Source organism: Lygodium microphyllum, chromosome 13 (genome assembly GCF_053477565.2).
Source record: "Lygodium microphyllum isolate KBCC chromosome 13, Lygodium_microphyllum_v1.1.10, whole genome shotgun sequence".
Classification (NCBI taxonomy): domain Eukaryota; kingdom Viridiplantae; phylum Streptophyta; class Polypodiopsida; order Schizaeales; family Lygodiaceae; genus Lygodium; species Lygodium microphyllum.
In genome coordinates, this window is record NC_141147.1 from 54,644,115 (window position 1) to 54,667,929 (window position 23,815).

General features: G+C 46.0%; 1 protein-coding gene across 13 annotated transcripts in view; it reads right to left on the reverse strand.

Annotated features, from left to right (window-relative positions):
* LOC148026632 (Leucine-rich repeat (LRR) family protein) overlaps positions 1-23,815 on the reverse strand; it is a 139,114-nt gene that overhangs the window by 93,075 nt on the left and 22,224 nt on the right. For 12 of the 13 annotated variants that reach the window (XR_015692856.1, XR_015692858.1, XR_015692857.1 and 9 more), the window contains exons 4-7: positions 4,768-4,876; positions 4,428-4,513; positions 4,217-4,307; positions 3,445-3,530 (exon numbers count right to left, since the gene is read on the reverse strand). Coding sequence is in view for 9 of the 13 variants with exons in the window: in XM_087691092.1 (XP_087547218.1) it covers positions 3,445-3,530; positions 4,217-4,307; positions 4,428-4,513; positions 4,768-4,876 (372 nt within the window). In the remaining 4 variants the exon portion in view is untranslated. Of the gene's footprint in view, positions 1-3,182; positions 3,272-3,444; positions 3,531-4,216; positions 4,308-4,427; positions 4,514-4,767; positions 4,877-23,815 lie in introns of those variants that run through there. The other variant, XM_087691093.1, reaches the window with a different exon arrangement.

A 23,815-nucleotide genomic window follows, 5' to 3' on the forward strand; every position in this document is an offset into this window, starting at 1 on the left:
CTAATGCATGTTTCCAGCCTTCTACACGCTGTTCAAACCTAATCTCAGCCTAGTGACTACTGCTGAAGTGTTTCCCTGCTGTCACCAACCTGCCACATCACCATCTTGCCTGCATTTTGCTGTCCCTAGCTGTCGCCACTCTCTGCATGCTGCTGCCAGCCTCTACTGGCTACGTTCAGCAATTTTCTCTCTCCTCCAATTGTCAACCAATCCTCTACGGACTGCGTTTTTCTATTTTCTCTCTCCTCACTTTGCATTTAGTGCATATTCTCTCTCCTCTTTGCCGTTTGCATCAAATCTAGCACTTACACTCCTGCGTTTGCTGGTGTTCAACATCCAAAGGCTGCCTTGCTGTGTTTTAGGATCTATTCGGAGTACGACACACTCTCTAACTCATTACCACTGCCCTAATCCTCGAGATACAAGAGTTTGTGGTACAATACTCACTCACTGCATAGTGTGTTTGCACTTTATTATTCTCTATGTTCATCGTCTCTGGGTTACCCTAACCCTAACTGTGTTCTATGTTATCAGTTTGTGCTTTGTCATATGATTGGTATCGTGTTTTTGTATTTAGAGCATCTCGTCACAAGAGCCACTAGGTTGTTGCTAACAATGGGGAGAAGATATTGGACTATAAGACTCGTCACTCCTTGTGGGTGGAGGCTAAGGGTGAGATGGGGAAACAAGCCACCAAGAAAGGGGGGAACATCAACACAACCACCTGCCCTTGGCTGAGGGTGCTATTGCCTATTAAGGCCTAACTTGCCTCCTACCCCCACATTGCTAGACCCTCATACAACCATCACCCTCCGCTTGCATGGGTGCCTGCTATGTGGCCTGGCCAAATTTCCCTTCTTCATTCCCATTTTTGGTTTCAGTTCCCAACCCCAAAAAGGCTTTCTAAGGCCACCCAAGAGAGTTGAAGCACCGTACAAGAGACTTTAGTGGACGAGACTCGAGACAGTTCGTGCCTATATGTACAGCACATCCCCAGATCAATCTTCACTTCACCACGCTCACTTCTTTCACGCACTTCATGAGACCGTCATCTCTCTCTCCTCTCCTTTCACCATCTCCATCCCTATTGCCAGGTGTCAATCTCCAGCTTCTTTGGGCCGCGTTTATGGTGGCAGTGGCTTCCCCTCTCCAACTTGCGACTATTCACACCTTGGAGATAGCACTCCACCTCCTGGCATTAGCATCTTCCACCTGGCATCAGCTCCACCTCTTTCGAGTGACATCATCTCCATGCTCTACTTGCATTTTGACTTCCTAGTGATTTCTCTATAGTATGCGATCTCCCTGTCTAGTTGGCAACGGCCCCAAACACCACTGTAGCTTGCATTTAGGCAGCCTAGCTCATCCTCCTCCATCTAGTGTCACATCACAATTAGCACTTCCATCATTAGAGGCTCCTACATTTGCATTTTCAATTTCTGACTCTTCCGTCTTCTTCCGCATCATTCTCCACCAGTTGGTGTCAATCTTCATCCCTGCATTGTGGATTCAAAGGCTCCTCTTCAACAATAGTCTCCCTACTCTAAGCGACACCTCATCATCCCTGTGTTTGTAGACTCAAAGGCTTCTTCGGCAATCTCCTTGCTCCAAGGAATCCTTCATGCTACAACACCCTTGTATGAGATTCACTTCATTATTTCATTCATTCATTTGAATTTGAATTTCTCTTCTCTTCTCAAACTTGTTGTACACACTCTATGTTCCTCCCTGCAAACCCTATTGTCTCTTTGGTTATTCAATCATTTCTTAACATGTGCATTTAGAGGCCTAATGCCCAAAGCCATGGCAATGAAGGCATTGACCGGGCTACCTAGTCGCAATGATCTGCTATCTAAATGCAAAGGCAAATGAGGAAGGGAGAATTGTCCCAAAAACGCACCCAAAATCCTCCACCAATTGGCAATAATCAACTACCAGTCCGAAGAGAAGGGTAATTGGACATCAAAGGGATCCATTATAGAGTGTGAAGCTCTCAACTATGAAGCTACTTTACCATGGGACTAGTAGATAGGTGACACCCTTCGGCAGAGACAATTGGGGAGCTATCAACCAGCTCCCATGCAACATCCACAAAGGTGAGCCATGTCATGAAGAGGCCTTGCCCCATTAACACCACCTAGACTATCCACAAGGTGCCAATGTTCAAGGTGGAGTGAAGCCCATCACAAAGTCGTGCCTTAGACAAAGTGTGCCCTACAGCCTATCCAAAGATCGCAAACTCCTCCGATTCCTTCTCCGTTGCATGGACAGACAAGAGTTGTTCCTCAATGAGAATGATGCACAAGGCATTTGATTGGGGGGCACCCGTAGAGTGCTCCTACATCATCAGACTAGAGATTTCCATTGCAAGTCTACGCTGCAATGAACCGAGGTAAATGCTGCTGCAGAGGGAGGAAGCAGCTTGTAGAAACTTGTTTCAGCTAACCGGAGAGCGCAGTGGGGGGAGGTGGGGAAGAAGGTGGTTGATGACAGGCTTGGAGGGCAGACTGCATGTAGCAGGCAGCTGCCTGTGAACAAGTGGACATAGCATTAGGGGCAGGGGGAGGGGGGGCATGCCTGAGTGGCAGTGTGGGATGGAGCAGAATGCGAGCAGTTCAGTGCAGCGCAAAGCACCTTCTGGATCAGCACGGGGACTGACTGGTGTGCAGGGAGCAAGGTGGATGGATGGCTAGAAGGCAACTGGGTTACTGGTTAGACTGGTGGCAATGGCAGCATCACAAAGGCAGCTCATGCATCAGTCCATTCTAGGGTTGTCATGTCCGATGGCGTCCGATTAGTACCATCTGATACTAGTACGGTACTAATCGGACTAATAAATCTTGGACCTACATCCGATGCTTGAGGATAGAGAGGATGGCCGATGGAGAGCTTGGAGGCAAGGTGGAGATATGGCAAAGGAGAGCTTGAGGGAGAGTGGGATTAGAGAGCTTGAGGAGAGAGAGTTTGAGAATAGAGAGCTTGAAATGAGGGGGGGGGGGGGGGGGGGGGGGGGCGAGGGAAGAGAGAGATTTGGGGTATATAGAAGTGTGTTGTGGAGACGAAGACTAAACAACACCTACAAATTACCCCAAAAGTGACCCCAAACAGTCACAAACAGGCACTTGAAACAGTCGGATAGTTTCCATCAGACGCCATCAGACGTGTCGTACTGGACAAGATGGATCCGATGAGTTGACCCGTCCATCGGACGTGCACAACTAGGGTCTGTTCAATGCACTGTGGTTTCATCCATAACTCCCCACACATATGCCTGTATGAAGGATGTCAAAAAGCAATATTTTAAAAGCAAAGCTTAACCTAGCATAGAAATACCGCTCTATTCCATACTAGGAACTGGGAGTGAAGGGCCTACCATTAGCTTTTACAAGAGCCACTTTCTATATACACATCAACTTGCACAATAAAGGCTGACACTTTGTTTACCTGCTTCAGTCTGTTGTTGTCAAGGCCAAGAGATTTTAAATGACTCAAACTGCAGGTAGAGAGTGGGAGCTCCTCAATCAAATTATCTGCAGTCCACAATAAGGTCAAGCAAAAGTTTGTCCAAGAATATGACAAAAATGGACAAATTCAGTGACATCAATATGCAAATCCATTTGTCACCATACGATAGGTTCAAATGGATATCGTACGGTATGTGATGCTTTTACTTCCTGACTGTGCAAAACTGTGCCTCTACAAGCATTTGACATTACTTAAAACACAAATGTGACTGTGAGCCTACTACAAACAACACACCAACTGCATCATTGGATGTATTACTACAAATAACACAAATGTGAGTGTATAACTTTAAATGTTGGACGTAAAATGTGACTGTAAGCCTACTACAAAATTTGCAGTTGGACGTAAATGTGACTTTAAATTTGTGTTATGTCCAATGTTGGTAGCATCCCCTCTATCCTCAATAAGGCAGATGCTGCGTCCAATGTTGGACGTAAATGTGACTGTAAGACTACTACAAAATTTGCAGTTGGACAGCAATGTGACTTTAAATTTCTGTTATTACTTTGAGTCACATTTGTGTTATTTGTAGTAGGCTCACAAAATTTGCAGTTGGACATAAATGTGACTGTAAGCCTACTACAAATAACACAAATGTGACTGTGAGCCTACTACAAACAATCATTTTGAAACCTCCAAGTGCAAATCAACTGTTATTACTTTGACCTTGGAAATAGTGAAGATCACAAACCATTGGCAAGCAGCTCCTCCAAGGAAAAACAATTGCCCAAAGATTCAGGAAGAAGTCTGAGTCGATTGTGGCTTACATTCAACAAGGTTAGCTGTATGCAACATAAGGGAATCCATTGGCATGAGAAATTAGTAGTAGTAATGCGCAGCCTGCAAGCATTAAGGTTCCAAACATTCTGCTCCAGGAGCACAACATGCTAGAATGCACTTACATTTCGCAAACTTCCTACTGCATTTGGAAGAGATGACAATGAATTGTTTGAAAGAGAGAGCCTTTCAATCCGGACAAGGAGGCCCACTGCACACAAGCTCCACAAATAGTGAGAGTCAGTATATTACAGATTACCCCTCTCTTAATATCTTCAGACAAATATGACCATGAGACACACATCAGTAATTATCCAAGAAGGTGAAAACCTCCAAGACATCTGTCAGCATTTATTGAAAACAAATAAGATCTGCAACAATGTCAATTAATTTATTGGGAATAAAAAACCATATCATTCAAAGACCTACACTAGAGCCGATTCAGAAGAAGCATACGCAACATACACTCATCTGGTAAGGTTGTTAATTTGTTATCATCGAGTGCAAGCACCTTCAGAGATTGTAGCTTTCCAAGAGTGGATGGCAATCGATGCAACAGATTCTCTGAGAGCATCTAAAATTCACCAAGGCAAGCATGAGTAAACTTAGGCCCTGTATCGAAACAAAAAGAAACAAAAAAACGAACAACGAAACACCCAAAACAATATTCAAGCTTTGTCATTGGCTAGTGATAATAAGGCCTTTCTAGCCCCCAAACGCTATTCCATTCCCCACTAATGAAGCTTACCTGATAAATGCAAGAATGGTATATATTAAAAAAGCTTAAATATAGCTTCTCAGGTTGAAGATTGACCTTACATTTGGAAACATGTTAATTCACCAAATATTAATCATGTGAAACCATGCTAACATATCAGACTCTCTTTCTTTGTTACAAGGACAGTAATGCAAGCTACCATCAAATGGTGCTTTCAGAAACCATAATTCACTGCATGCTGTAGTGCTTCATGGTGTACCATTTTGATGAGCCTGGCAACGTGGATCCAGCATGATGCCCACCAGGACAGACATTGGCAGAGCAATTATGGTTAGTTTACTGCATGTTTAACTTGGATAGATCCCAGTTCTTAATATCAGCCATGAAATCACCCAAGTGGGCTAATCAACTAAGAGAGCAGTAGAGATGATGGAATGTGCAGGTGGTGACCAAGAGGTTGCCTCCTACTGCCTTTATGTAAACTAGACTACAGATGCTAGTTACCCTGTTCTCCCCAATCAAAATATAAACTCTCAGATTCGCCCTAGATTTCTGAAAGTGCGGACCTCTTGATTTAGTTTTTCTTATGTCCAACATACAAAAGGGACTTAGGCCCCACACTATACAGATTGCCCCCACCTAAATGAGAAATCCTAATCTTACCTTGGTAGATGAAAGTAGAGCACAAGATTTGGCAAGAGATCACAAAAACTACATATACAAGTTTCATACAACATAATATCTTGGCAATTACAATGTTCACTTAATTCAATGACTCCGGGAAATTGAAGGAACAAACACTCGTGCTTAAGTAGAAGTATTAAGAAATTACACAACCATGTTGACCCAAGCATGGAGCGATTGTGCGATTAGTTTAACAGAAAAATGAATGAGAATGAAAGAACTAAACAATGCACAACAATACTCAATCACGAATGAGAAGCAATGTATTAACAGTGAAAGAGAGTACAACACTCAAGGCAATCACACTAAATAATGCCACACTTTTTTTGCTAATGAGGCACGAAGTGTCCTCAAATAATAAAAATGAAACCCTAACAGTTTAACCGCCATAGGAAACCCTAGTGTTACTTAGTGCCTGGGACACTAGGGGCAACTAGTGCATTTAATGACAGTTTAAAAGCCTAGGGAGCCTACATCATGGATCAAAGGGCATCAATGCGTACCCCACGAGATGGCCTGCAAATACCCCCTCCATGAAATGGGCGGACTATTCTAGGAACAATAACAAAATCCTAGAAAATATGAGATATGTGGTAGACACATGAAATAGTTCAAGTATCAAGAAAGTATACAACCATAAACCCATGAAAGAGTGAATTCAAGGAAAATCAGGTGTTGAAAATCGGCAATTCAAATCTCACTCCCCATGCCCCCACCCCCCAAATTCAAACAAAAAAAAAAGGTCCCAACGGAAATATTGTTATGCTTAACCCAAAATCCCTTGGGTTTGAGGTTCAATATAATCAGTTTGGGAATGAAGAAAGTACTATTTACTCTCACACATAGTCACTATGCAATGAACCAACTAAGTCTTTACAATTTGAAAAGTAAAAGAGAGGAAAATTTAGTCTTTCATGATTTCACCAACACAGGCTCTTTCACAATAAGGTGCAGAAGAGAAGTAGAAATGCCTCAAAGGAGGGACTAGAAACAAGTTGATAAGACTACTATTATGAAAACCAGTAGTGAGAGGAGCTTCCCATATGAATAGTCAGCCTTTCTCAATATAGGAGCAAATTTTAAGAGTTGCTTCAATTTCTTCATTGCTTTCTGATGCTTCCTTTCCCAATGAAATTTTTAACCTTTCCGCAGAAGCTGATAAAGAACATCAACTACATGTGTAAAGTGAGGAATCCATATCAAATAGAACACACATGCACCCAAGAATCTACACACCTCTGATACATTTGTGCATACATCTCGCATTCTATCAATCTCATCTATTTTTACTAGTGATGGCCTTCGCCCATAAGGCCCACACATATGCCCAACAATCAAAACCTCCTCAACTCCAAAGACAGACTTTTGTCTAGAAAGAGTTAAATGCACCTCTTCTAGACGTGTCAAAATCCTCTCACAATCCACAATATGATTTGCAACAAAGAGGTGGGAGATGATGGTGGAGAGAGCCAAGAAACAAAGGAGAACCTCCTGATTTCTACACCAAGTATATCTTCAATGACAAAAGATGGATCTTGCTTGCTATCTCAATCAGGCACATGCTTCCCTGTAGAGATATAAGTGGTGTTTTTGGTGAAACCAGCTGACTTCACTAAAGGCTGATCTCCTTGTGTCCCCCATTGACTCAATGATGGGACTCGTGAGCAAGAGATGGCCATAATGTCAATAATATCAAGCAACCCATGCTTGGCATATGAACCAAAAGATGCATTTGTTAAGCTGTGTAATTAGGCCTCAAGTTAGTCTCTTATTAGTGGTTAATTTTCTTGGCTCTTGTACAGCCTTAAAACATTTCAATCATTTATTTGGAAGGGATTAGACAAGTTTTTTTGGTAGGACAAAAGGCTCATCAAGCTCTATAAAATGGATTTAGTGTGGGATCACCCCTTCAACCCTTTTTGCCCAAGCTTTCCACTCTTTCCCATCATCTCTCACCTCTCTACAGCTACCACTGTCTCCATACCTTAAGATTCAAGCCCCAACTGCCATTTTCTCCCTGTCCCCTGCATCAGCTTGCTTGTCTGCAAATGCACAACCTCATTCACATCATCATCTGCTGCAAGTGTTTCCCAGTCCAGCAGCCTCTATTGCGGCCATAACAGCCCCAGAGTTTTCTGTCCTTTATCTTCAGCCTGCTGCTCACTCCAGACAGCAACGCTAGGTCTGCCACACCTGCAAACAGCAGCGGTAAGCCTCCAGACAGCCCTGCCAACCTCCAAAACATCAGCAACAGTATGGGAGTATCTTGCTGTTGTGTCTTTTTGTAACCAGCCTTCCTTATGCCCTGGATGGGTGGTAAATCCCCGATTACAACTTAATTACAGCAACAAACAGTTAATGCAAATCTGAAAATACAAATTTACCTACTAATCTTGGACAACACACATCTGATTGGCCCCAAAATTGGCACCCCTTTCGGTATTTCTTTAGCTTTATTGAAGAAGAAGTTGATTTACAATGGGATTCTCCCAATCTCTTTCGGCATTCCAACTCCCCTTGCTGTGATGAATCACCAGCAAGTCTTTAACCTAATTTGCCCCTTGATTCGGGCAATCAATTGGCCTTCACCCACTTTGATGGAGATGGAAAATGCCCCAAATTCAATTATTTGCTAGTCCCTCCACTTGAATAGCAGCTTTTGTCTTGTTGAATCCAAGTCTTAGAGCTTCCAATTTCTGGCACGCTTCCCAAGGTTGTTGCTAAACCCTGATTTCTATGCAGATTAGGGTTTACAGCAAAGAAATCTGAAATTTCTCAGCCTCCAAGGGTCCAAATGCTGAGATCTTCGGAGCAAAGCTGTAAAATGGCTAGGAGATGAGAGGGAAAGCTGTAGAGAGATAAAAATCAGAGTTTTGTCGTGAAGAATGACTGAAAATCAATCAAATGCAGCTGTTGCCCTGCCACAACAACTTGTAGATGCAAAGAACTAAAGAAAATCAGTCATTTACTGCTGTTGCCCTATCTCAACAGCCTGTAGATGTTGTCTCCTACTGTTGATTGGTCTTCTCCTGCCCTTGGCAACCTTAGAAGGTCCTCCAATGGCTGCAAATCAAACCAGCAACCTCCCCTCCCTCTCTCTTCCAAGCTTAATTTATAGAAATACCTCTCTCCAGCCTCTAAAGACGTTTTTCAATCTTGCATTGGCATTTTTAACAAGTGACAGCCTTCCCAAATGGTTTTTCCAGCATTTTTCAAAATTAAATATTAATTTTCAGTCTTTAAATACTGAAAATTAATCTAATAATTATTTCGATGCCCTGAAAAATAATCTGACTGGCCAATAATTAAATTGGCTAGGCAACTTCCATTCCCAAGTGTCTCTACGCCATCTTTAACAATCAAATTGGTGTTAGATACCATTAAACACCACTTCTCTAGTGTCACCAGCTGACCCTTATGGCCAAATGGATGACCTAGATCAACAATTGGCACCAAATACCACCAAGCACCTGTGCGGCATAACTTATAGCAACTTTTGCCTTTGACATCCCAAGATTTCTTTAGGTCCCCGGCTTGTAAATTTACTTTAACCCCAGTTGCACCTCACATGTGCAACATTTACTTAATCATGTGATTAAAAATTAATCCACATGTTAAGTGAGGTTTCAAAAATGCATGTCCTCATGACACCTTTCTAGATTCTTGCACAACAAAGTCATCATTTCAGTCATGAAAGTCTGTTTTCTAATCCTCTCCATACTCTTCTACATCCTAGAACTATTCCTTGGACTGTGTTCCACTTGCTCCTTCTGCAGTTATCTGGTCTTCTTCCTCAGCATCGGCATCGAGATTGGTCGTTTGTTACACTCAAGTTACGTACAGAGAGGATGATGCTATCCCTCAATCCGTTCCCACAAGAGGGAATGGCCGTTGGACAGCCTCTGCTCCTTGAGCCTACAGTTGCATTACTTCCTCACTCATTCATCATTCATTCATCTTTTTCTTCATTGCATTCTTGTCTAAGTTCATTGTGTCAATCATGTTCTGCACCATCAATATCCCTTTCTCACTCATTCATTTTTCATTGGAGCATTCAACATTCATTCATCTTCTTCTTCATTTGTGTGCTTGTTTAAGTTCATTGTGCTCTTGTATAGAGCACCCTAACCTATATAGTGAGTGCTGGAATTTGCAAGGGATAGTGTGTATTTTGCTACTTGCACTATGTGTTTTATGTTTTATCTTTAGCCAATGCAAGAGCGACATGTATTGACTAAAGATGGCTTCGCCACCTTAACTCATGTCTAGTTGGCTTCGACACTTGAATCATCGTAGAGAACAATGCTGCTTCTTCCTCTTCTTATTCATCATTCTTTGGGAGGGCTCTTCTATTGAGCTAAAAATGCACTACAAACTGACTCTCTCTTTGAAACAGCCTCAAAACATGTAAATTAAGAAAAGTTTCATTAAACATTACATGGTCCTAGAGAGTTTGTGTCCCATAAGCAAAACTCTCATTTGGAAGGATCTTTTTCCATCTATAAATAGATAGGCTACCCCCATTAAACCCATCCCCTTGCCTTGCAAGTTTCAACCATCAACTCTCCCTCCTGTGGCTGTCCAGCCCATCGTGATTACTACCACGTCATCACCAACATTGGCGCTATTGAGAAACCCATTCATAACTACGTTTCTTTTCATTGAATCATTTTAGTTTCGCACTTACAAGCCCAAAAAGGGCTGGATGCCCACATTCTCGAGTGCCATCCTAGACTCTTTGTGCCTATAAATAGGACACTCCTCCCTTCATTCGACACATTCACCCACATTCATTCGCTGGCTCTCTCCATCAATCTTCTCTCTAGTCCTCAACCTCGCCGCTATTGTTTACACCCCAACCAGGAGGACAACTCAATTCAATCCTTTGCACCTATCTGATGCGTGCTTGGAGACCTGTTCCATCCATTGCAAGCTACATTAACTAGCCAAATGTTGCCACCCAATCGAGGCATCATCAAGATTATTGCAAGCAATATCATTTACATCAGCAAGATTTGTGTTTTGCAATCTTGCATCATTCTGACATCCATTCTATCTCCTACAAGTTGTCTACTGCCCCAATATGCTACGTTTTGTTGCTCCCTTCATTCAACACATTCATTCACTGGCTCTCTCCATCAATCTTCTCTCTAGTCCTCGGCCTCGCCACTATTGTTCACACCCCAACTAGGAGGACAACTCAATTCATGGATGATCCTTTGCAGCTATCTGATCTGTGCTTGGAGACTTGTTTCATCCATTGCAAGCTGCATTAACTAGCCAAATGTTGCCACCCAACCGAGGCATCATCAAGATTGGTACAAGAAATATCATTTACATCAGCAAGATTTGTGTTTTGCAGTCTTGCATCATTCTGGTATCCATTCCATCTCCTACAAGTTGTCTACTGTCCCAATATGTTGCATTTTGCCACGACTCAGCCACAAGCCACCTTGTTGCCCTACTATCTCTACAGTGCAGTGGTTGCTGGTGATCTTCTCTCTCCTCTTTGACGACATCCAAGGACTATGTTCCACTCCCTCTACAACTATCCTTCACCATTCAGCATTTACCTTTGATACCCTAATGCTCCCAAGAGTGCAGTTCGCTCCTTCCACTCTACGAATTCCCTTGAGGTGTTGCCACATGATCAGCCATCAGCCAACCTAATCTGTGAAGATAGTGCAGCCAGCTCAATTGTATCTACATAATTCAGTGCTCATCATTCAACTTCTTGTTCTTTCGAGTTTTTCTTCTCTCAATGTCTGCCATACACTCTACGTTTCTCCCCACAAACCCTACTCTCTCTGATATGGTATGAGTGCATATCATCCCATCGCTTTTCTTGACATAGTATCACAGCAAAGATGCCTAGAGAACTAAAGATTCTCTTTCATAGGAGACGGCAAAGAAAGATTGAAGTTCAACATCACCTTCAGATTTTCCTATTTCCACACACCATTGGGATACACTGTTATCTTCTTCTCCCTCCCATCCTCCCTTTATAGGTTTGCTACACCAATGTTATGGCCTCTCCATATACAGAAGGATAGACCACTGGGTGCTCCTCTTATGGCAAGAACAATCATACCCCCCAAAAGTTGTCATCATTGACCTTTGCACCCTACCCCACCCAAGTATATGTCTTCCATCCAACACTCCTTGTGCCACCTCACCCTTCTGGGCCACAAAGATCGTTTTGCACCAGCTATCAAATCTTTATGCTCAAGACAATAAGGTGCACATGATGTGCACTAAACCCTTGTAAGCAAAAGGAGGCTCTAAGACCCCATGAGGTGATAAGCCCTCTTGGAGACCACCACAATTCACTGCAAAGGTTTTCCTCACCCATTTTTAGGTCCAATGGCTTCCATGGTCCACAATTCTACAATCTACTTTACCAAGAGACAATGTCTGTCGGGTAAAATCTCCTTGACAGTCTGCTCCTTTTCGAGAGACAATGGCTATTTAACTCCTTCCACTCCTTCGGCTCCACAATCGGCTCTAACAAGAGGAGGCTATTGCCCACCTACGGCTCCACAAGAACTACCCATTTTCCCTCCCCCCTTTTATGGCTCCACAGATACCAACTCCAATGCGAGCATCAAGGAGTTTTTGTGTGATACCCCTCCCTCCACTCCCTCTTCCATTCACATTTGAGAGGCCACCTCTACATGTTATCTAGCTTCTATTCCCTTGCAGCCCCAAATACCTTCTTTAGCACAACCAACAGCATTTCCTTTGTCATCCGACACTCCGACGGTCATGATCCATGAGTTTCTTGATTCAACTTGTGTGGGAGACTCTTCCTTTAGCTTCAAAGGGGGTCCCTCCTCAACGTGCAGTCTTTCACACACCCTTTACCATCTTGGGGTGGTTGACATCTCCATATTATCTCACCCATTGATACCCAAGATCTACAAGTTCTTCCTAGTTCAGGGCCTTGGATGTTTCAACCATGACTAGGTGACTAGACCTTCGTATTCCTTCCAACATGGAATTATGGAGCCTATGGCTTCTCTCCCAAGGTTGAGTTTCACGTACTATCAGCTCATCACATCTACTATTCTTCACTACAAGTTACCTTACACGAGCAACACTAGGATTACATGGTAAATCTTCTTCTCTCACACCTCTCTCCTAGCTCCTTTTGGGCCTAAGAGGAATTGTTGAGAAACCCATTCATCAACTACATTTCTTTTCATTAATTCATCCCAATTTCACACTTACAGCACCAAAAAAGGCCAGCAGCCCACATTCTAGGGCACCATCGTAGATTGTCTCTGCCTATAAATAGGGCATTGACTCCCTTTATTTGACACATTCACCCACATTCATTTGCTAACTCTCTCCATCAAATCACTCTCTTGCATCAGTCTTCTCTCTTCCTCAACCTCTCCACTATTGTTTACACCCCGACCAAGAGGACAACTCAATTCATGGACGATTCTTTGCAAATATCTAATGTTTGGAAGCTCGTTCCATCCATTGCAAGCTGCATTTACTCACTAGATGCTATTTCCTAGCTAAGGCATCATCATGATTGTTGAGGCAATATCATTTTCATTAGCATGATTTACATTTTGCAATCTTGCATTGTTCCAACATCCGTTCCATCTCCTACAGGATGTCTGTTGCCCCCAATATGTTGTGTTTTACAAAAGAATCCGATTGTTGTTTACCAACACTTAGTAGTTCTATTGACTTCTTTTTGGATTTCTCTTCAAAAATAAGCAACATCATGCAAATGCTACTATTGGATGTCATTCTTTTAAGTAGATAGTTTCTTAATAACCTTGGGTTTCTCTTGTGAGTTGGCAAATGCTTCACGTCATCACATTTTAGATAGCGTAGACTCTAGTGCTTCTTTTCCCAGATAAGCACTTGCTTCTTAGTGATAGTCTTGATTGCTTTTGACTCCTAGCTCATCTTGGCTTTTGGCTTGGGACTGTGTTTAAGTCTAGTTCTCCTCTTTCTTGGATTGGATTTTGGTCAACATTAACAAAGGTGGTTGTGCGGTGGTTTTGGCAACCATATCCATTGATTTTCCATATAGAATCCTTGAGCACCTAGTAGGCCTTTGGAAACCTATTATTGCTTTGTGCTAACTCTCTTTTGATGCTTGCAATTTTATCCCTTTGGTCTTCTCTTCCATTTGGCTAGAGCATTTTGATGCTTGGTCTTGATAACTTGGGAGGTTGTTGTAGTACTCTTCATAGTGTTGGTTTCTGTGTTTGCTCCAAGAGAAGTCAGGTTGAGTATTTTTAATTTTTCATCTTGCACTTTAAGTAGCTTCTTTAGCATTTTCACATTATCCTCACAAGATTTCGTGTTTGACTCACAGGTTGGTGGTCTCTGACCTTTACTTGGAAATAAGAAAAATTGGCCTTCCTAACAGTTATAATTATCTTGCCACTGAGTAAGCTCAAGTTTATCTATTGTGACCTCTAATCAACATTGCATTTAGTCACATATTTGATAGTCATGGGAATCTTGAATTTACCTAAGAGGAAATATGTGTCAGAGTGCAGCGGTGCGGAAGCGTAGGACTGAGAGAGAGAGAACGCAGAGAGAGAAGGGAGAGAAAGAGACAGTGTACACTGAAGATCTGCTGTATAAAGAATGCTGAATACAAAGATATACACGGGCGCAGTGCGCTGGACTGCGTGTCTCCACCTCGACGATGCGACCTGCTGTCCACCTCGAAGTCTGCTGCAGTCTGCACTGTCTGCTGTCAGAAATCTGCGAACAGAGACAGAGATCTGCACGGCACCGGTCTGTAATCTGCGACAGAGAATGCATGGGAAGACTGCTGGAGACCTCAGGTATAAATAGCCGAAATCTGCCCAAAGAATAGGACAGGTCGGCTGCATTAAATGCAGCCGACTGGGCTGCAGGCAGTCGGACTGCCACGTGGCAGTCCGACTGCACAGTCCGACTGTGCAGCCCTGGTGCAGCCCTGGCTATGATCTCTCTAACACCCCCTCTCAGAGCTTGGGCAGGGCAGAAGCCTGAGGGATCTGGAATGTTGCCGAAATAGAGCCTGAGGAAGAGCCTTCGTAAACAAATCCGCAAGATTATCCTCCGTCTTGCAATACTCCACAGTGATGGTCTCATCCAGAAGCTTTTCTCGGATGAAGTGGTACTGGATCTCAATGTGCTTCGTCCGGGCATGAAAAACAGGGTTCCTTGCCAAGGCAATGCAACTCTCATTGTCACATCGCAGCAATGTAGGACGAGTCTGGGGGCACCCAAGCTCCTCCAACAATCTCCGAAGCCACACAACCTCGCATGTGGTGGAAGATGCGGCCCGATATTCCGCCTCAGTAGACGAAAGGGCTACCGTGGGCTGCTTCTTGCTACTCCATGAAATAACTCCTGCACCCAAAGTAAAGCAGTAACCTGTTGTAGACCGCCTGTGGTCCACGTCACCGGCCCAATCCGAGTCGCTCCAACCTGCAAGTACAAGATCTGACCCATCTGTCCCTGCGGGGTAATGAATCCCCAAATCAGACGTCCCCCTCAGATACCGAAGTATCCTCTGAGCAACCTGCCAATGCACCGTCTTAGGTTCACTCATGAACCCTGCCAAGAGCCCAACAGCAAAACATAGATCAACCCTGGTGTTGAGAAGCCAAATCAAAGACCCTATCAACTGTCGATAGCGGGAAGCATCCGCCAAAGGAGAAGCTGAGTGGGAAGTGGCCTTCCAGTTCGGATCCATAGGAGTAGAGAGGGCCCGACAATCTTCCATCTCAAAAGACACCAAGAGCTCCTGAACATATCTCTGTTGGGAGAGAAAGATCCTCCTCTGAGACTGAAAAATCTCATGTCCTAAAAAGAAATGGAGTAGCCCCAAATCCGTCATCTCGAACGTCCGATGTAAAGCTGACTTTGTCTCCTGGACCTGCTGTGCATCATCACCTGTGACAATCAAATCATCAACATATAATACAAACAGCACACAACCATCCTCGGAAGTGTGAACATACAGCTGCGGATCGGCCTTGGACCGCCGATATCCCAACTGAGATTGAAGGAACGAATCAATCTTCTCGTTCCAAGCTCGCGGGACCTGCTTGAGACCATACAGGGCCTTCTTCAACCTGTAGACTTTCCCATCTGAAGAACCAAAGCCAGGAGGCTGCTCAACGTAGATCTCCTCCTTCAAATCACCATTCAGGAAGGCCGACTTCACATCCAGCTGATAAACAGGCCATCTCCTATGGCCAGCCAAAGCAAGAACAGCTCTAATGGTTGCCATACGAGCTGTAGGGGCAAAGGTGTCATGACAGTCAATCCCTGGGCGCTGGGCAAAACCCTTAGCAACAAGGCGAGCCTTGTGCTTATCCAAAGTACCATCACTGAGATATTTGGTCTTGAAGACCCACTTGACTCCAATCACCTTCTTCCTCGGGGGGCGTGGCACAAGTGACCAAGTGCCATTCCTCTCAATAGCCTCCAACTCAGCTTCCATAGCTTTCTTCCATGGGGCGGACTGTAAAGCCTCCTTCACGGAGGTGGGCTCTCGATCCTGCATAACTCAGGACATCAAACAATAATTGGAGCACACAAGCTCCGAAGAATGCGCCTGGTGCCTCCGTGACCGCCGCGGACCATCCTGCGGTCCCCACTCCTCAGGAACCCCCTCGATCCCTGAATCACGGAGTGTGTCACGGGCCCAGCGAGGAGGAGGCCGAACCTCCCCTCGTCGTTCTCCATCAGTAGAAGACTCTGGAATGTCCACCGGTGGTAACTCCTCAGAAGGATCCGGTGGAACTGTAGACTCTGTGTCAGAAACAGAATCATAATCAAACGGCACAGGCTCCAGTGGAACTGTAGAAGGAGCCAAACTCTCCCCTGGATCTCCAAGAACGGGATGCTCCTCACCCGTTGAAGAAGCCGGAATCTCCACAAACCGCACATCACGGCTAGTATATACATCCCGCTTGACGGGATCATAGAGTCGGTAGCCTTGGGACTGGGAGCTGTAGCCAACAAATACCTGTTTGCGGGAAGCCGCTTCGAATTTGTCACGGTGAGCTTTGGAGATGTGAACATAGGCATCACACCCAAAGACCCGAAAGTAAGAAACATCTGGCTTCGACCCAAAATACGCCTCAAATGGAGTCATCCCTTCCACGGCCGAAGTAGGAGATCGGTTAAGAATGTGGACTGCAGCAGCCACAGCCTCGGCCCACAGAACCTGGGGGGTCTGTCGGTGCTCCATCATGGTGCGCGCCATCTCGATCACACTACGGTTCTTCCGTTCGAGAATACCATTTTCTTGTGGAGTATTCGTATTGGCAAACTCCTGGTGAATTCCTCTATCTGCACAAAACCGAGCAAATTCATTAGAGACAAATTCACCTCCCTTGTCGGATCGCAAGGTCTTCAACTTCCGGCCTGATCGGTTCTCCTCAAAGAGAAGCCAATCCTTAAAGTGCGAGAAAGCTTCTGATTTTAGTGCCAAAAAGTAGGCCCATGTCATCCTGCTATAGTCATCCACGATCAGCATGAAGTACGAGCTCCCACGCAGGGACTCATTCCTCATAGGGCCACATAGATCCGTAGATACTAACTCCATCGGTGAAGTAGACCGCCGCGAAGCGGTATGGGGAATGGCATCCCTATGCTGCTTCCCCCTTATGCAGGAGACACATGGCTGCTGGCTCACCACTATATCCGGCAACCCTCGAACAAGCTGTCCCCGTGACGCCTTCCGAAGATAGTCATAGTTCAGGTGACCATACCTAGCATGCCATAATTCAGACTGTGACTGTGAGGTAAGAAGAAGAGTAGAGAGGGCAGTGGAAGACTTCAGTTTGTAAATGCCGTTCTCCTCATATCCCGATGATAGAACCTTCCTCGATTCACGATCAAGGACTCGCACTGTAGAACTGTCAAACTCCACCAGAAGACCAAGGGAGCAAATCTTATGGACTGAAAGGAGATGGTACCCCAATCCTGGTACATGCAAAACCTCTGAGGTATGGGTGCCACCTCGTCCATCCGGAATAAGCTGCATCTTACCCCGACCTGCAATAGAAACTGAAGAGCTGTCTCCAATGAGAACCTGCCCACGCGAAGGTCGCAGCTGGGCAACACCATCCGATGAAGGAGTCATGTGCCGTGAGGCACCACTATCAATAATCCACTCTCGAGATTGGGAAGCTGCCATCGCAGCATCAGAAGCATTCGGTGAAGCGTCCTCAATGACAACTAAGTGTAGAAATGCAGCTGATGAGGGTGCAGCCACCGCTCCAGAATCCTTGGTTTCCTTCTTCTTGGTGTCCTTCGAGTCTTTGTCAGGGCAATCCTTCTTCCAATGGCCAGTCTTTCCACAAATATGGCATGTGGAGTCTTTGTCCTTGTCCTTCTCCTTGTCCTTCTTGGACTTGTTATCCCCCTTCTTCTTCTTTTGGTCCTTCCCCTTCTTCTGAGAGGCTTGACCTGTCAACGCCTCGGTCTTGGAAGCATTCTGTCCCTTTAACTGTTCCTCTTGGTCCAAGACCATAGGAACCAACTCCTCCCACCGAAGAGTAGACTCTCGCCCCGAAGCAATAAGGGCAGAGTAAAATGTACCGAATCGTGGCGGCAACTGGGACAATAGTGTGATCGCCATGTCTTCGGAGGAGATCGGCTTCCCCGCATTCTGAACCTGCATCTGTAGCTGCCTTAGCTTGTTAATGTGTTCCCTTAGCGAAGAAGACTTATTGACGGACAAGGTCCGCATCTGTACCTCCAAAGAAACCCTCTTCATCAGGGTCATCCGATTGTACATTTGATCAAGCTCCAGCCATATCTCACGAGCCACCATCAAGTGCTCGATGTGAGCGATCACGGCTGTAGTGCATGATAGAAAGAGAAAGGATCGAATCCTGGCATTCAGTTTGTCCCAATGAGACTGGGCCCTGGCCAACTCCGCACGAGCATCGGAAGAGAGTTTGGACTCATCTCTTACCGAAGGCCGGTCAATATCTTCCTGTACCAACTCCGCCAAATCATAGGACTCCAGAATGGCCAACATCATAATGCGCCAAATGCGGTAGTTGTCGCCGTCGAGCTTCTGATCTGTAGGAAGAGCCGGTAGGACAGGCACCTTCCGGTCCATAATCGCCTGGAACTCCAGGTCCATCTCTGTAGACATCTTCACCTGCAATGCCTTCTCAAACGCAAAAGCAGCCCCCTCTGACTGAGTAGACTCAGCCTGCTAAGGCTCTTCAGCGTCCCAAAACTTCTTCACCCACCGGAGGCGATGAAAAAGCAAAACCTGCACTTTTAGGTTGAAAACTCAAACTTTCTCCGCGACAAACAGCAGTAAACAGCAGCAAATCCACCACCTGTACTCCTTTCCTGTGCGCCCACACTCGTTTCAGCCTTGTTCCAAGGCGCAGCCCTCCTGTCTGCCCTTAAACGCAAAAAAACGCAAATTTGTGTCGCGATGGAAACTCCTCTTCAGGTTGATTCTGCGCTCAGTCAGCCCTCATACACTGCTCTGATACCATGTCAGAGTGCAGCGGTGCGGAAGCGTAGGACTGAGAGAGAGAGAACGCAGAGAGAGAAGGGAGAGAAAGAGACAGTGTACACTGAAGATCTGCTGTATAAAGAATGCTGAATACAAAGATATACACGGGCGCAGTGCGCTGGACTGCGTGTCTCCACCTCGACGATGCGACCTGCTGTCCACCTCAAAGTCTCCTGCAGTCTGCACTGTCTGCTGTCAGAAATCTGCGAACAGAGACAGAGATCTGCACGGCACCGGTCTGTAATCTGCGACAGAGAATGCATGGGAAGACTGCTGGAGACCTCAGGTATAAATAGCCGAAATCTGCCCAAAGAATAGGACAGGTCGGCTGCATTAAATGCAGCCGACTGGGCTGCAGGCAGTCCGACTGCACAGTCCGACTGTGCAGCCCTGGTGCAGCCCTGGCTATGATCTCTCTAACAATATGAAGATCCTCCATAGAGATTGATATTTTTGTTTGTCAACACAAGCTTAGGTTGTCCAATTTCAATCAATGCATTGTAGATTAGGATATCAAAGCCCGCTCCTTCATCAACAAGAGCATCAATGATGTGCTCTCTTGTTGCAATAAGCTTGACCCTAAGAAATACAAGTGGTATTAGCTTTTTGTCTTCGGGGTCAATGTCTATGGCCTTGGCCTTTCAAGACAAAAATGCTGCTTCGCTTTCTTCTGTTGTTGCTGCTGCTATTAATCAGCACTTATAAACAGCAAGATGAGCAAGGCTGATGTCATGTCACTGTCAGAGTGCAGCGGTGCGGAAGAGTAGGACTGAGAGAGAGAGAACGCAGAGAGAGAAGGGAGAGAAAGAGACAGTGGACAATGAAGATCTGCTGTATAAAGAATGCTGAATACAAAGATATACACGGGCACAGTGCGCTGGACTGCGTGTCTCCACCTCGACGATGCAACCTGCTGTCCACCTCGAAGTCTGCTGCAGTCTGCACTGTCTGCTGTCTGAAATCTGTGAGCAGAGACAGAAACTGCGCGTCACGGTCTGTAATCTGCATCAGAGAAGTGTGTACAGACTGCTGAAAGTGTCGACTATAAATAGTCGAAAACTGCCACGAACTAGGGCGCAGCCTGGAAGTAAGTCGGCTGCATTAAATGCAGCCGACTGGGCTGCAGACAGTCAGACTGCCACGTGGTAGTCCGACTGCACAGTCCGACTGTGCAGCTGCCCTGCTGGTCCGACTGTGCAGGCTATGATCTCTAACACCCCCTCTCAGAGCCTGGACAGGGCAGAAGCCTGAGGGATCTGGAATGTTGCCGAAGTAGAGCCTGAGGAAGCGCCTTCGTAAACAAATCCGCAAGATTGTCCTCCGTCTTGCAATACTCCACAGTGATGGTCTCATCCAGAAGCTTTTCGCGGATGAAGTGGTACTGAATCTCAATGTGCTTCGTCCGGGCATGAAAAACAGGGTTCCTTGCCAAGGCAATCCAACTTTCATTGTCACATCGCAGTAATGTAGGACGAGTCTGGGGGCACCCAAGCTCCTCCAACAATCTTCGAAGCCACACAACCTCGCATGTGGTGGAAGACGCGGCCCGATACTCCGCCTCAATAGACGAAAGGGCTACCGTCGGCTCCTTCTTGCTACTCCATGAAATAACACCTGCACCCAAGGTAAAGCAGTAACCTGTTGTAGACCGCCTGTGGTCCACGTCACCGGCCCAATCCGAGTCGCTCCAACCTGCAAGTACAAGATCTGACCCATCTGTCCCTACAGGGTAATGAATCCCTAGATCAGACATCCCCCTCAGATACCGAAGTATCCTCTGAGCAGCCTGCCAATGCACCGTCTTAGGTTCACTCATGAACCCTGCCAAGAGCCCAACAGCAAAACATAGATCAACCCTGGTGTTGAGAAGCCAAATCAAAGACCCAATCAACTGGCGATAGCGGGACGCATCTGCCAAAGGAGAAGCTGAATGGGAAGTGGCCTTCCAGTTCGGATCCATAGGAGTAGAGAGGGCCCGACAATCTTCCATCTCAAAAGACACCAAGAGCTCCTGTACATCTCTGTTGGGAGATAAAGATCCCCCTCTGAGACTGATAAATCTCATGGCCTAAAAAGAAATGGAGTAGACCCAAATCCCTCATCTCGAACGTCCGATGTAAAGCTGACTTTGTCTCCTGGACCTGCTGTGCAGCATCACCTGTGACAATCAAATCATCAACATATAATACAAACAACACACAACCATCCTCGGAAGTGTGTACATACAGCTGCGGATCGGCCTTGGACCGCCGATATCCCAACTGAGACTGGAGGAACGAATCAATCTTCTCGTTCCAAGCTCGTGGGGCCTGCTTGAGACCATACAAGGCCTTCTTCAACCTGTAGACTTTCCCATCTGAAGAACCAAAGCCAGGAGGCTGCTCAACGTAGATCTCCTCATTCAGAAAGGCCAACTTCACATCCAACTGATAAACAGGCCATCTCCTATGGCCAGCCAAAGCAAGAACAACTCTAATGGTTGCCATACGAGCTGTGGGGGCAAAGGTGTCATGACAGTCAATCCCTGGGCGCTGTGCAAAACCTTTAGCAACAAGGCGAGCCTTGTGCTTATCCAAAGTACCATCACTGAGATATTTGGTCTTGAAGACCCACTTGACTCCAATCACCTTCTTCTTCGGGGGGCGGGGCACGAGTAACCAAGTGCCATTCCTCTCAATAGCCTCCAACTCAGCTTCCATAGCTTTCTTCCATGGTGCGGACTGTAAAGCCTCCTTCACGGAGGTGGGCTCTCGATCCTGCATAACACGGGTCATCAAACAATAGTTGGAGCAAACCAGCTCCGTAGAATGTGCCTGGTGCCTCCGTGACCGCCGCGGACCATCCTACGGTCCCCACTCCTCAGGAACCCCCTCGATCCCTGAATCACGGAGTGTGTCACGGGCCCAGCGAGGAGGAGGCCGAACCTCCCCTCGACGTTCTCCATCAGCAGAAGACTCTGGAATATCCACCGGTGGTAACTCCTCAGAGGCGTCTGGTGGAACAGTAGACTCTGTCTCAGAAACAGAATCATAATCAAAAGGCACGGGCTCTTGTGGAACTGTAGAAGGAGCCCAGCTCTCCCCTGGATCTCCAAGAACGGGATGCTCCTCACCCGTTGAAGTAGCCCTGGATCTCCAAGAACGGGATGCTCCTCACCCGTTGAAGTAGCCGGAACCTCCACAAACCGCACATCACGGCTAGTGTACACATCCCGCTTGACGGGATCATACAGTCGGTAGCCTTGGGACTGGGAGCTGTAGCCAACAAATACCTGTTTTCGGGAAGCTGCTTCAAATTTATCACGGTGAGCCTTGGGAATGTGAACATAGGCATCACACCCAAAGATTCGAAAGTAAGAAACATCTGGCTTCGCCCCAAAATAAGCCTCAAATGGAGTCATCCCTTCCACGGCCGAAGTAGGGGATCGATTAAGATGTGGACTGCAGTAGCCACAGCCTCGGCCCACAGAACCTAAGAGGTCTGTCGGTGCTCCATCATGGTGCGCGCCATCTCGATCACACTGCGGTTCTTCCGTTCAAAAATACCATTTTCTTGAGGAGTATTGGTATTGGCAAACTCCTGGTGAATTCCTCTATCTGCACAAAACCGAGTAAACTCATTAGACACAAATTCACCTCCCTTGTCGAATCGCAAGGTCTTCAACTTCCGACCTGATCGGTTCTCCTCAAAGAGAAGCCAATCCTTGAAGTGCGAGAAAGCGTTTGACTTTAGTGCCAAAAAATAGGCCCATGTCATCCTGCTATAGTCATCCACGATCAGCATGAAGTACGAGCTCCCACGCAGGGACTCATTCCTCATAGGGCCACAAAGATCCGTAGATACTAGCTCCATCGGTGAAGTAGACCGCCGCGAAGCTGTGTGGGGAATGGCATCTCTATGCTGTTTCCCCCGAATGCAGGAGACACATGGCTGCTGGCTCACCACTATATCCGGCAACCCTCGAACAAGCTGTCCCCGTGACGCCTTCCGAAGATAGTCATAGTTCAGGTGACCATACCTAGCATGCCATAATTCAGACTGTGACTGTGAGGTAAGAAGAAGAGTAGAGAGGGCAGTGGAAGACTTCAGTTTGTAAATGCCGTTCTCCTCATATCCCGATGATAGAACCTTCCTCGATTCACGATCAAGGACTCGCACTGTAGAACTGTCAAACTCCACCAGAAGACCAAGGGAGCAAATCTTATGGACTGAAAGGAGATGGTACCCCAATCCTAGTACATGCAAAACCTCTGAGGTATGGGTGCCACCTCGTCCATCCGGAATAAGCTGCATCTTACCCCGACCTGCAATAGAAACTGAAGAGCTGTCTCCAATGAGAACCTGCCCACGCGAAGGTCGCAGCTGGGCAACACCATCCGATGAAGGAGTCATGTGCCGTGAGGCACCACTATCAATAATCCACTCTCGAGATTGGGAAGCTGCCATCGCAGCATCAGAAGCATTCGGTGAAGCGTCCTCAATGACAACTAAGTGTAGAAATGCAGCTGATGAGGGTGCAGCCACCGCTCCAGAATCCTTGGTTTCCTTCTTCTTGGTGTCCTTCGAGTCTTTGTCAGGGCAAT